Source organism: Lissotriton vulgaris, chromosome 7, assembly GCF_964263255.1.
Source record: "Lissotriton vulgaris chromosome 7, aLisVul1.2, whole genome shotgun sequence".
NCBI lineage: Eukaryota > Metazoa > Chordata > Amphibia > Caudata > Salamandridae > Lissotriton > Lissotriton vulgaris.
Window position 1 is genome coordinate 1,434,151,401 of NC_141695.1, and position 13,993 is coordinate 1,434,165,393.

Here is a 13,993-nt window from a genome sequence, read left to right on the forward strand (position 1 = left end):
AGATCACTTCTGGGAAATCAAGAGGAACCTTTGCCAAGGAGAAGAAACTGGAGAAGCTAAAGGAGGATTACTGCCCCTGTGATGTTTGCTGTTTGGGGTTGGCCTGCAGTGGTTACTTGTTGCCAAGGAAAGGAGAAAAGGACTTTGCTGTTTGCTTTGTCATCTTGAGGAAGATATCCAAGGGCTTGAACTGAGCTTGCCTCCTGTCTGAAGTCTCAGGGACACAAAGACTTCACCACCAGCTCCCTGAATTTCTTTGCTGGGAATTCTAACCTACAGAGAGGTGCCTGCAGCTGTTGAGGACCTCTAGAGACTGTTTGTCGCTGGAAGCACAACGCAACTACGAAGAAGCGTGTCCCATCCGCACAGAGACCCAACGCATAGCCGAACCACGGGAAGAAGCGTGCCGCATCTACAGCGAGTCCCGACGTAACACCAAGAACACTGTTGCAGCACCTGCTGTGCGGCTGCGAAAGTACATGCATTGGAACACAAGGAGACACTATTTTGTCCCATCGCATTGCACCGGATTTTCACATTGCATCGAGGCACCATCTTGTTGCATAGCAACCGGAACACAGTAAGAAACCGACGCATCGCTGCCTCTCCGGTAAGGAACAGACGCATCGCTTCCCCTTCGCTGCAGTAAGGAACCAACGCTTCGCCTCCCCCGAAGCAAGGAACTGACGCATTACCTTCCCTGCAACGCTTTTGTTTGTTTTGCGTGACGCATTTAAGGTACTTTGTTGGAAAAGTGTTGCATTTACAACTTGCATCAAATTGAACTATTTCTACCATTGAAGAGCCTATTTTAGTACTGTATTGTGGATTTTTGTCGTTTGGTTTTGTTTAGATAAAGCATACTTATTTTTCTAAACTGGTGTGGTGTCCATTTGTAGTGTTTCACTGTATTACTGTATATGTTCACAAATGCTTTACACACGACCTCTGAGATAAGCCTGTCTGCTTGTGCCAAGCTACCAGGGGGGGGTGAGCAGGGGTTATTTTAGAAGTGTTTCCCCTTTTCTTTGACTAGTGGCAAGGGTCCCTATTTAGACAAAGGTACCTATCTCTGGCAACTAGAGAACCCCATTTCTGACACTTACCAACAGAAATACATGAGTAGCTATAACAACAAAGTAAGTTGTGGTGAAGTGAACAGGAAAGTAGGAGAACTAGTGAGAGTAAAATTGCCTTGTTCTGTTCAAACTGGCTTCTAAAAATGTTCAGCTCGCAGAAACATTTGTAAGTTAATGAGAAATGTTGTTGTATTGGACAATGACCAAATCTAGAGTATGGGCAGAATTGTAAAATACAGAAATGTAGGAACAGGAAATGTGGGAGCAAAAGAGAAAAGTAAGGAATCAGATAGTAAAAGAATGTTTATATGTAAACAGTGCAAAAAACTTGTATGGGACAAGCACTTTGTACTGGATTAACTGTTTAGTTTTTAGGTCCAGCCTGGGCAGTGCATGCACTGCAGTGAGGCATGCAGTAGTGAGTATGAACTTGAAGCCCGCCCACTTCCACCCACATTTGAAATTGGCTTGTGTCACTGTCCTTCGTAAGCGCGGACTTCTGATTCATTATTAGACCTGTTAGTCCTTCCTTAGTACTGCCTTGTCTGCATTTTTTACCTCCCATAACGACTGGGCCTTTTACTTGTCTTGTTACATGGTCTGCTTTATCTTGGCTCTGAGCACTATTTTATTTAATGATTAGCTCCTATTCCACCCACTAATTTGCAGGACACCGCCCGCTTTTATTTTAATTTTTACTAATGAGGGTCCGCTTTAACTATAGTGGCCACGGTTTTTTATTTTAGAAGCTCGTCTGCATTAAGTATAGCCGCCGCACTTACTTATTTATTTATTAATTTTGTTTACTAGCGCCCATGCGGTGCTTTCACATTCATTGAGGCCGCGCCCTTTTCTTTACACAAACCGCATCTCAAATAAGGTACTCGGCTGACATTAAAGTGAAAGCACTGCATGGGCGCTTTTACAAAAAAAATATCTATTTGTCAACTTGACAAACAGATGCTTTTTTTTGTCAAAGCCCTGAAGCAGGGGTTTCACTTTAATGCCGGACACACCCCTTTCTTTAGATGCGGCTTGTCTGAAGAAAGAGGTGCGGCCTTCATGAATAAGAAAGCACTGCATGGGAGCTTGTAAAAAATAATATTTGCAAAGCAATAGAGCTTGCGTTTGCGAGAGTTTAAGCTATTTATTTATTTATTTATTTATTTAATTTTACAGATTTGTAGAGCGCATGGCTGCCCGTGAGCGTCCCATCGCTAAATAACAAGAACCTAGTGGGGGTGAGCCTCATGGGAAAAGCCATGTTTTGAGTGCTCTGCGAAATGAGAGAAGGTTGGGTTGGGCTCTGAGGTTTGTGGGAAGCGAGTTCCATAGTTTGGCCGCGTTGTATGAAAACAGTCGGCCGCCAGAGCGGGCTTTCCTGATCCTCGGTATTGCATTGCAAATAGCTTAAACTCTTGTTAATGCAAGACCTATTTCATTGCAAATTCTTGTTTTCACTGTGTCACATGAGATCTAATGACATTTAAGTCTCTAATGTTTGTCAAATATTTTTCCTATAGGAAGGAGATGTGTTGTATTCATGAAGTATTCACTTATTATGTATTCCCATATTATGTTGTTTTTTTGTATCTACTTGTGACAAGTATGTATATGTATATATTTATACATATCATATTGGTACAGTCAGTGTCCCCCTCTACCTTTCTCTGTACCATCACCAATTGTAATTTTGAGTTCTGCTAAGGCAGTAATGACACTTAGGGGCAAAGTGTTTGTTCTTTCTGAAGAGATTAGACATTGATGTTGTTGGAAATAAATTGTTTCTTGGTCATCGTATATTTGTGGTGATTTTTTTAACTGTAACATAGCACATCACGCATGGACGTGCGAAACCTGACACGGCAAATTGTTTTATCTCATAAGATTTAGGTTCGGCATTTTGCATTTTTTGGTTTCCTATCCCCGCAAAGTCTATTGCGATGCCAAACTAGATCTGTGCCTTTGTGACTCGAGGTTTGTACAGTGTACATTACATTTTATGCTCTTTTGGGAACTTTACATCAAACCACGGGGGCCTTTATTATTCCTCTCAAAGTTTTTAAATATTAGGAAGTGCTGGGCAGCCTTATATCACCTCCAGCTGTTTAATATCGACTCACCTGTCAGATACCAACCAATATGACCTGACAAACCCAAGCACTGGCTCAGGAACATCAATGAAGTCCCTATCTCCGAACTTGAATCCAAGATCCATGCCCATCTACAGTTCCAGTCCACCACTACGTCCGCCGATGACCTCACAGCTCACTTTAACTCAATTATGACTGAGGTGTTAGATCAAGTAGCGCCACTCAAACTTAAACAATTGAGATCTATCAAATCTAAAACATGGTTCAATGTGGATCCCAATACCGAAAGACGACAACTCAGACTCGCTGAAAGGACTTGGAGACAAAACCCATCAATAAGGCAACTAGCATTACTTAGGTCGGTTTGGTCGGAATATAAAAAGCACATCTTTAGAGAAAAGGCCTCATTCTTCCGCAGCCAACTTGACCAGGCTAAGAATAGACCCAGAGAACTCTTCAATATTGTCAAAAGGTAAACGAACCGCGCTCCTCCTTACGAAATTAAGGCGACCAAGGATTGGTGAAAGAAATTGCCAGCTTCTTCACAGACAGTCACTAAAATTGAGCAATTCTTCATCCAAACTTCCAATACACCATCAAACTTAACCTGCCCCCAATACTCACCCTCGAACAAGCAGATCTTAATCATACCAAGGACAACCAAGTCCGCTGCCAACTGAAAAATGATGCAAATTGGTTGGACTTCGAACTTGTGTTGGAAAATTAGGTTTTCAATTTAATTGCGAACTTAAATCCTACCTCCCACAGTACAGACCCTCTCCCAGCCACTATAGTACAAAAACTCAACCACATCATTACCCCTTTCTGGACTAAAATCATCAACTCCTCTCACACATCAGTCTGTGTCCCAGACTCCCTTCAACTAGGACAAATCCCACCCATACTCAAAAAACCAGGGGCCGACCCTAATGACCTCAACAACCTCAGACCTATCTCCAACCTCCAGTTCCTAGCCAAAACCTTGGAAAAGTGCATTCTCCATCAACTTAACAAGAATATTGAGGATTTCAACCTCCTCAACACCTTTCAATCGGGATTCAGGAAAGGGTGTAGCACCAAAACAGCCATGCTCAATATCTTAGATGATATCCACAGAGCCTTAGATATAAGTGAAGCCTGTCTCCTCATCCTTATTGACCTATCTGCGGGTTTCGACACAATTAATCACCCAGCTTTACTTGAGACCTTGAAGGGCCACTCTGGCATTAATGGCATTGTACTAAAATGGTTCACTTCCTACCTCCAGCATAGTTCGCAACAAATTAAAATCAACTCCTGTCTGTCTAAACCAACACGAGTCACACTTGGGTTCCCTCAAGGCTCGATCCTCTCCCCCGCTCTCTTTAATCTCTCTTCATGGAACCCCTTACAATCATTCTGAAACAAGCAGGAATCAAATATCACCTATATGCAGACGACACTCAACTCTACTACAAAATCAAAACACCTAGCGACATTCGACACCTCAATGTCACCCTAACTGTGATCCAATCCTGGTTTAACGCAAACCACTTAAAGCTGGACCCAGACAAAACAGAATGTATGCTGTTAGCTATAAAAAGTAACCACCTTGCTATCCAAGACTGTCTCAAGAACATGGTGCCCTAAACTGGTCCCTCGCCCTAACAGACTCGGTTAAGTCACTAGGCATAACCATGAACAAGAACTTATCGATGAAGGATCACATCAAAAACTCTTCAAAAAGTGTGCTTTACACACTAAAACGCCTGAAGAAAAATAAACCTTTCATTCCCCAAGACAATTTGAAGACTGTTGTTCAATCCCTAGTCCTATCCAAACTGGACTACGGGAACGCTATCCTTACAGGGACGCCAAAAGCTCACCTCGCCCCACTAAGGTCAGTACTTAACATGCCAGCTCGACTCATAACTGGGGTAAAAAAGTTTTATCACATCACACCATCCCTCCACTCCCTCAACTGGCTACCCATTGAAGGTAGATGTATCTATGAATTGGCCTGCATCACACACAAAACCCTTCACTCAGATTACCCCAACTACCTAAACAGCAAGCTGGTTAAAGCTGGAAGATATAGATCCCTGAGAAGCTAAAACTCACTTCTTCTCATCCCGCCGAAATTGAAAAAGAAAACCACTCAGTCCAGATCCATTTCCGGTAACGTACCCAAGATATGGAACTTACTCCCGACTGACCTCAGATGCAACCCCTCCTTCCCATGCTTTAAAAGGGACCTGGAACTCCTTCTCCTCAAGAAATACTTTACCGTCCAACTCAACAAACCTAGATTCCAATAACCTAGCTCACTTGTCCACCCCAGATAGGCGGATATTGGACTAGCTCAAACCTCTTAAGCTTCCCACCTACCCTTCACTGTATGCCTAATTATAATGTGTTGCTTATATCCCCAGGCACCCTTATGTCCTGCTAGGTAATGTATGCCTAATTATGTTTGGCTTATATCTTTATATATCCCTAGGTCATGCTATGTAATGCAACTGTGTATGTATAGCGTTCTGATACCCCGGGTCCAGCTAGAGCTTTATAAAACGTACATATAATAAAATAAATAGATAAAATAAAGGGGTCCCCAGGGTGACACTTGGAGTGATACATACCTGACAACATTTAAAAAAAAAGAAAGGAGTTTTAAAAAAACAAATCGGGCAGCGTATTTTCCCCAGTGATTTACATTGAAGCTGAAGCAATTGTAGGCATGAGAAAGCTAAAAAGACATCTTTTGGCTTACAAAATCGAGTGTCCCTTATAAATCGAATCTGTTGGCATGTATGGTGATACAACGAAAGGTTAACGATGGTAACATCATACCTGAAGAAAGAGGATGACAAGGGAAGACCACCGACAAAGCCACAGGGAAAAGTTTTCATAACTAATACATACCTGCCAACTTATAAATGAATGCCACCGCTACCTAAGAGGCACTCTGTCCCTCACCAAGCCCCCCCACCCCGCACCTCTCCCAGACAAATACATGCATAGGGTAATTGTGGCCCTATGGTTGTTTTTACACCTTTTAATGGGTATCAGCTGCATACAGCATCCGAAAACAACTTGAGGTTGTGGTCTTACGGCCAAAGCTACCGATTTTGGAGTTGGGGAAGCAGGTTCGATCGTCGGCGGCGGGTCAGCTTCCTGGGATTCTGGGCAAATCACTTAATGCCAGATGTAGGTAGGCGTTTACCGGGTGGTAACGGCCGAAATCGGCCGTTACCGACCGGTAAGAGCAATTTGACATGTAGGTCCCTGTATTTTACAGACTCTGTAAATTTACTGATAGGTAAATTTACCGAGTATGTAAAATACCGAGTCGGTATCATTACGGATTCCGGTAAATTGGTATGTAGGTGGGACTCTTCTGAGTCCCACAAGCAGTACAAAATCGGTATTTTACCATCAAATACTACTTGATGGTAAAATACCGTTTCTGGTGTGCATGCACATGTGTGCATGCACACCTATGCCATATGACAGGCAGACCTGCCCTTAGGGCAGGTATGCCTGCCACATGGCACCCGAGCCTCTTTTGGGGGTGCCAGAGGGTGTCAAAGTGACACCCCCTGCACCCTTGTGACAGTCGGTATTTTCCGATGTGGTAAATACCGACCGGTAAATGCCCAATCAATCCTATGGGCTTCAAAGCCCATAGGAATGAATGGGCATTAACTGGTCGGTATTTCCCGCATCGGAAAATACCGACTGTTTCCGATTCGGTAATTGCACATCTGCATTTACCTACATCTCGGTACTTTTATTTTCCGACCTCTGAAATACCGAGTCGGTATGACTCGGTATTTAAGAGGTCGGAAAATAAAATTTACCTACATCTGGCCCTTAATCTCCAGTGCCTACCAAAAATACGAGTGTATCTTTGTTTAACGAAACTGGTGCTCATGTAAAGGCTCCAATACCTTCGGGTCGAGTTCGCGCTTTAAGAAACTGAAAGAAAAAAAAAACACTGTTTACAGTTTTTTCTGCTGGTTTTCCCTGCCACCAGATAATATCGGCTCCTCGCCCAGTAACCGTGTGAAGAGACAGAAATCGGGTGACACAGGTTGGGACCGTGTGAGTTGGCGGGTATGTTGATAGCCAAGAGGATAAGGGGCTCGACAGAGTCTAACCCTACGTTCACTCTTCGCCAAATTGTACTGTGTTCTATTTTTCTGGTTTCGGTTTCTTTTGACAAGTACAGTGCGCGTGTACTCCGTATCTCCTATGGCAACACAACTTACTGAACTCTGCGTGCTTCACGACAGAGTGGCTCTTGATTGTTGTCGTGCCTGACACGTTTCGCCCGTAAGTCGCGCCCGTGCTGCCTCGTTTTACGGCAGTGTGGCTGTCTGTGTATGAAACTGAATGCCCGGCGCTTCTGCTTCGCTTAACTGGGTAAAGAAACATTCCGAGCCTCAACCGCTCTTTTTCGGAGCGAACCATGGATGTGGGCGAGCTGCTGAACTACCAGGTTAGTTGGGAGGGCGAGAGACGCTTCCGCATGCCCGGCTGCGACTGTCTCTACTGGAGTCGAACATTTTATTTTGTTGCAGATTTACATAGCGCTTACTTGGCCGAAGTCATTGGAACCATAATAAGTGAACCATGATGTGTGTGTGTCTGAGCGAAGGCATGGGCTCTTTCTGATGCACAATAACATATCATTCACTGTGTCTCACACCTGGCCTAATGATTTACTTCCTGGTGCACATTACATATCCCCTGCACACTTTCTCAATCAATCTCTTCTTGGAAGTGCACATCTGCTCCCACGCCTTCATGATACTGAATTGCCCCTTTTCCTTCCTACGTGCATATCTGCCAATCTTTTGTAGTTCACATTTCTTTCGCGCTCCTCCTGTTTTCACTGCCGCGCACACCTGCCCCCTCTATTCTACACACCTCAGTTTACCAGCTACTCTTGTCCACCCTTCCTAATGCATCGACGCCTCCCTTCACAGTATATGCATTTCCCCGTGCAAACGTGTTAGTTTCACGCCTGTCTCTTCTTCGTTCGCAATACTACATTGTTCCCTTTCTTTCCTCCGCATACACACTGCCGATTTTCCTAGTGCATGCTTACGCTCCATTAAATCCCATTGCACACGTGGCCCATTTACTACCTGGTGCCCATTTGTCTCATTCTTTTCCCCCCGGAGTACACTTCCCCTTTACCTTTCAGGCGCACACTTGCCATCCCTTTCATTGTGGTGCACATATGTTCAACATCCTTCTGGGACACCATTCCATTTCTTTCGAGGTTCACATCTGTTCCCCTCAGAGAGATGGGGTGGTAAATCATCTCTTTTTAGCACTCTCAATTAGGTTTTCGCCCTGGACACAGTACGAGTCTGCGTTTCTGATAGTGATGGAAGAGCTTGATTTGATTTGATTTATGCATTTATAAAGCCTAACCATCTCTCCGGAAGGAGCATCTTGGCCTAAAGTTACCCTTATTGTTGGAGGCACTGGGGCGCTTACTTTACTGGATCTTAGTACGTCGTTCTATACCATGGGTACTCACAAATTTTCTGTCGGGGGCCAAAGTTACAGTGTGGTTTGTGGCCGAGAGCTGTACGGATAGCGGTGGGGGTCAGTGGAGAGGCAGGGATAGTGTGGGAGTGGGGACAGTGTGGGGGCGGGGCTAGAGTAAAAAAACAACCCTATTTCAAAACAGACAATGCTGTATTTCAAAAGTAGATGTAACTGCAAAGAGCACAATTTAATAATACAATTTTATTAGCAGACAATAGCAATCTTAAGAGACATTGCATAAACACACTTTGACCCCAATTCCATCACAGCCTCTCTCTGTCAGTCGGTCAGTCTCTCGGTCGGTCGGTCAGTCTCTCGGTAGGTCGGTCAGTCTCTCGGTAGGTCGGTCCGTCTCTCTGTCGGTCGGTCCGTCTCTCTGTCGGTCGGTCCGTCTCTCTGTCGGTCGGTCCGTCTCTCTGTCGGTCGTTCCGTCTCTCTGTCGGTCGGTCAGTCTCTCTGTCGGTCGGTCAGTCTCTCTGTCGGTCGGTCAGTCTCTCTGTCGGTCGGTCCGTCCCTCTGTCGGTCGGTCCGTCCCTCTGTCGGTCGGTCCGTCCCTCTGTCGGTCGGTCCGTCCCTCTGTCGGTCGGTCCGTCCCTCTGTCGGTCGGTCCGTCCCTCTGTCGGTCGGTCCGTCCCTCTGTCGGTTGGTCCTTCCCTCTGTCGGTCGGTCCTTCCCTCTGTCGGTCGGTCCTTCCCTCTGTCGGTCGGTCCTTCCCTCTGTCGGTCGGTCCTTCCCTCTGTCGGTCAGTCAGTCTCTCTTTTGGTCAGTCAGTCTCTCTTTTGGTCAGTCAGTCTCTCTTTTGGTCAGTCAGTCTCTCTTTTGGTCAGTCAGTCTCTCTTTTGGTCAGTCAGTCTCTCAATCGGTCAGTCTCTCAATCGGTCTGTCAGTTTCTCAATCGGTCTCTCTCAATCGGTCAGTCTCTCTCTCTCTCTGTCAGTCTCTCTCTCTCTCTCTCTCTGTCAGTCTCTCTCTCTCTGTCAGTCTCTCTCTCTCTCTCTCTCTGTCTCTCTCTCTCTCTGTCTCTCTCTCTGTCTCTCTGTCAGTCTCGCTCTCTCTCTGTCAGTCTCGCTCTCTGTCAGTCTCTCTCTCTCTCTCTCTCTGTCAGTCTCTCTCTCTCTCTCTCTCTGTCAGTCTCTCTCTCTCTGTCAGTCTCTCTCTCTCTCTCTCTCTGTCTCTCTCTCTCTCTGTCTCTCTCTCTGTCTCTCTGTCAGTCTCGCTCTCTCTCTGTCAGTCTCGCTCTCTGTCAGTCTCTCTCTCTGTCAGTCTCTCTCTCTGTCAGTCTCTCTCTCTGTCAGTCTCTCTCTCTGTCAGTCTCGCTCTCTGTCAGTCTCGCTCTCTCTCTCTGTCAGTCTCTCAGTCAGTATCTCAGTCTTTGTCAGTCAGTCTCTCTCTCTCTGTCAGTCTCTCTGTCAGTCAGTCTCTCTCTCTGTCAGTCAGTCTCTCTCTCTGTCAGTCAGTCTCTCTCTCTGTCAGTCAGTCTCTCTCTCTGTCAGTCAGTCTTTCTCGGTCTGTCAGTCAGTCTCTCTCTCTGTCAGTCAGTCTTTCTCTCTGTCAGTCAGTCTTTCTCGGTCTGTCAGTCAGTCTCTCTCTCTGTCAGTCTCTCTCTCTCTCTCTGTCAGTCTCTCTCTCTCTCTCTGTCAGTCTCTCTCTCTCTCTGTCAGTCTCTCTCTCTGTCAGTCTCTCTCTCTCTCTGTCAGTCTCTCTGTCAGTCTCTCTCTCTCTCTCTGTCAGTCTCTCTCTCTCTGTTATTCTCTCTCTGTCAGTCTCTCTCTCTCTCTCAGTCAGTATCTCAGTCTCTGTCAGTCAGTCTCTCTACTCTTTCCTCTCTCTCTACACTGTCTCTCTCTCTCTCCCTCTCTCTCTCTCTCTCTGTCAGTCTCTCTCTCTCTCTCCCTCTCTCTCTCTCTCTCTGTCAGTCTCTCTCTCTCTCTCTCTCTCTCTCTCAGTCTCTCTCTCTCTCTCTGTCAGTCTCTCTCTCTCTCTCTCTCTGTCTCTGTCAGTCTCTCTGTCTCTCTCTCTCTGTCTCTCAGTCTCTCTCTGTAAGTCTCTCTATCTCTGTCTCTCTCTCTCTGTCAGTCTCTCTGTCTCCCTCTCTCTGTCAGTCTCTCTGTCTCTCTCTCTCTGTCAGTCTCTCTCTGTCAGTCTCTCTCTCTCTGTCAGTCTCTCTCTCTCTGTCAGTCTCTCGCTCTCTCTCTGTCAGTCTCGCTCTCTCTCTCTCTTACAGTCTCTCTCTCTGTCAGTCTCTCTCTCTCTCTCTGTCAGTCTCTCTCTCTCTCTCTCTCTCTCTCTCTGTCTCTCTCTCTCTCTCTCTGTCAGTCTCGCTCTCTCTCTGTCAGTCTCGCTCTCTCTCTGTCAGTCTCGCTCTCTCTCTGTCAGTCTCGCTCTCTCTCTGTCAGTCTCGCTCTCTCTCTGTCAGTCTCGCTCTCTCTCTCTGTCAGTCTCGCTCTCTCTCTGTCAGTCTCGCTCTGTCAGTCTCGCTCTCTCTCTGTCAGTCTCTCTCTGTCAGTCTCTCTCTATGTCAGTCTCTCTCTATGTCAGTCCCTCTCGGTCAGTCTCTCTCTCTGTCAGTCTCTCAGTCAGTATCTCAGTCTCTGTCAGTCAGTCTCTCTGTCAGTCAGTCTTTCTTGGTCTGTCAGTCTCTCTCTCTGTCAGTCAGTCTTTCTCGGTCTGTCAGTCTCGCTCTCTCTCTGTCAGTCTCGCTCTGTCAGTCTCGCTCTCTCTCTGTCAGTCTCTCTCTGTCAGTCTCTCTCTATGTCAGTCTCTCTCTATGTCAGTCCCTCTCGGTCAGTCTCTCTCTCTGTCAGTCTCTCAGTCAGTATCTCAGTCTCTGTCAGTCAGTCTCTCTGTCAGTCAGTCTTTCTTGGTCTGTCAGTCTCTCTCTCTGTCAGTCAGTCTTTCTCGGTCTGTCAGTCAGTCTCTCTCTCTGTCAGTCTCTCTCTCTCTGTGTCTGTCTCTCTCTCTCTCTCTCTCTGTCAGTCGCTCTCTCTTTGTGTCAGTCTCTCTCTCTTTGTGTCAGTCTCTCTCTCTCTCTCTCTCTCTCTGTCAGTCTCTCTCTGTCAGTCTCTCTCTCTCTCTGTCAGTCAGTATCTCAGTCTCTGTCAGTCAGTCTCTCTACTCTTTCCTCTGTCTCTCTCTACTCTCTCTCTCTCTCTCTCTCTCTCTCTCTCTCTCTCTCTCTCTCTCTCTCTCTCTCTCTCTCTCTCTCTCTCTCTCTCTCTCTCTCTCTCCACTCTCTCTCTCTCCACTCTCTCTTTCTCCACTCTCTCGGGGGGACATGGATACATTACCTGCAGGATCCGTGTGCCGCCAAGGACGGCCTGCAGGCCGTACTATGAGTACCACAGTTCTATACTGTGTCCCATCAAGGACCCAGGACCGGCTTTAGTGCTGGTGGCGCCCTGTGCGACAATGTCTGTTGGCACCCCCCCCCGACCACCTCTGCCACAGATTCTCTCACTAGCCCCCTTTAACAGTGCCCCTCAAGTCTCCATAACCACTGTCTCTCAGATTCATTTAATTTTATAGCCTCCCTCATACCAGTGTAAGGTGTTAGAGCACTTTACTCCACTCACATTGCACAGAGACAATCATAGGTGTGTAAATCAATGTATAGAAATGTAACATCAGACAGGACTACAAGGTGTAATGTAGGAGTGCCTTGTCATTGATATTGGTAGGCAGTATAGTTTGAGTCAGTCAGTCTCTCTTTTGGTCAGTCAGTCTCTCTTTTGGTCAGTCAGTCTCTCTTTTGGTCAGTCAGTCTCTCTTTTGGTCAGTCAGTCTCTCAATCGGTCAGTCTCTCAATCGGTCTGTCAGTTTCTCAATCGGTCTCTCTCAATCGGTCAGTCTCTCTCTCTCTCTGTCAGTCTCTCTCTCTCTCTGTCAGTCTCTCTCTCTCTGTCAGTCTCTCTCTCTCTCTCTCTCTGTCTCTCTCTCTCTCTGTCTCTCTCTCTGTCTCTCTGTCAGTCTCGCTCTCTCTCTGTCAGTCTCGCTCTCTGTCAGTCTCTCTCTCTGTCAGTCTCTCTCTCTGTCAGTCTCTCTCTCTGTCAGTCTCTCTCTCTGTCAGTCTCGCTCTCTGTCAGTCTCGCTCTCTCTCTCTGTCAGTCTCTCAGTCAGTATCTCAGTCTTTGTCAGTCAGTCTCTCTCTCTCTGTCAGTCTCTCTGTCAGTCAGTCTCTCTCTCTGTCAGTCAGTCTCTCTCTCTGTCAGTCAGTCTCTCTCTCTGTCAGTCAGTCTTTCTCGGTCTGTCAGTCAGTCTCTCTCTCTGTCAGTCAGTCTTTCTCTCTGTCAGTCAGTCTTTCTCGGTCTGTCAGTCAGTCTCTCTCTCTGTCAGTCTCTCTCTCTCTCTCTGTCAGTCTCTCTCTCTCTCTCTGTCAGTCTCTCTCTCTCTCTGTCAGTCTCTCTCTCTGTCAGTCTCTCTCTCTCTCTGTCAGTCTCTCTGTCAGTCTCTCTCTCTCTCTGTCAGTCTCTCTCTCTCTGTTATTCTCTCTCTGTCAGTCTCTCTCTCTCTCTCAGTCAGTATCTCAGTCTCTGTCAGTCAGTCTCTCTACTCTTTCCTCTCTCTCTACACTGTCTCTCTCTCTCTCCCTCTCTCTCTCTCTCTCTGTCAGTCTCTCTCTCTCTCTCCCTCTCTCTCTCTCTCTCTGTCAGTCTCTCTCTCTCTCTCTCTCTCTCTCTCAGTCTCTCTCTCTCTCTCTGTCAGTCTCTCTCTCTCTCTCTCTCTCTCTCTCTGTCTCTGTCAGTCTCTCTGTCTCTCTCTCTCTGTCTCTCAGTCTCTCTCTGTAAGTCTCTCTATCTCTGTCTCTCTCTCTCTGTCAGTCTCTCTGTCTCCCTCTCTCTGTCAGTCTCTCTGTCTCTCTCTCTCTGTCAGTCTCTCTCTGTCAGTCTCTCTCTCTCTGTCAGTCTCTCTCTCTCTGTCAGTCTCTCGCTCTCTCTCTGTCAGTCTCGCTCTCTCTCTCTCTTACAGTCTCTCTCTCTGTCAGTCTCTCTCTCTCTCTCTGTCAGTCTCTCTCTCTCTCTCTCTCTCTCTCTCTCTCTGTCTCTCTCTCTCTCTCTCTGTCAGTCTCGCTCTCTCTCTGTCAGTCTCGCTCTCTCTCTGTCAGTCTCGCTCTCTCTCTGTCAGTCTCGCTCTCTCTCTGTCAGTCTCGCTCTCTCTCTGTCAGTCTCGCTCTCTCTCTCTGTCAGTCTCGCTCTCTCTCTGTCAGTCTCGCTCTGTCAGTCTCGCTCTCTCTCTGTCAGTCTCTCTCTGTCAGTCTCTCTCTATGTCAGTCTCTCTCTA

At 46.6% G+C, this 13,993-nt stretch overlaps 1 protein-coding gene across 1 annotated transcript in view; it reads left to right on the forward strand.

Moving 5' to 3' along the window:
- Positions 1–7,507: 7,507 nt before the first annotated feature.
- Positions 7,508–13,993, forward strand: part of CTNNBL1 (catenin beta like 1) — a 507,405-nt gene continuing 500,919 nt past the window's right edge. Inside the window, exon 1 of the mRNA XM_086932233.1 lies at positions 7,508–7,652. Coding sequence (XP_086788359.1) covers positions 7,623–7,652 — 30 coding nt within the window. The 5' untranslated portion in view covers positions 7,508–7,622. The remainder of the gene's footprint in view (positions 7,653–13,993) is intronic.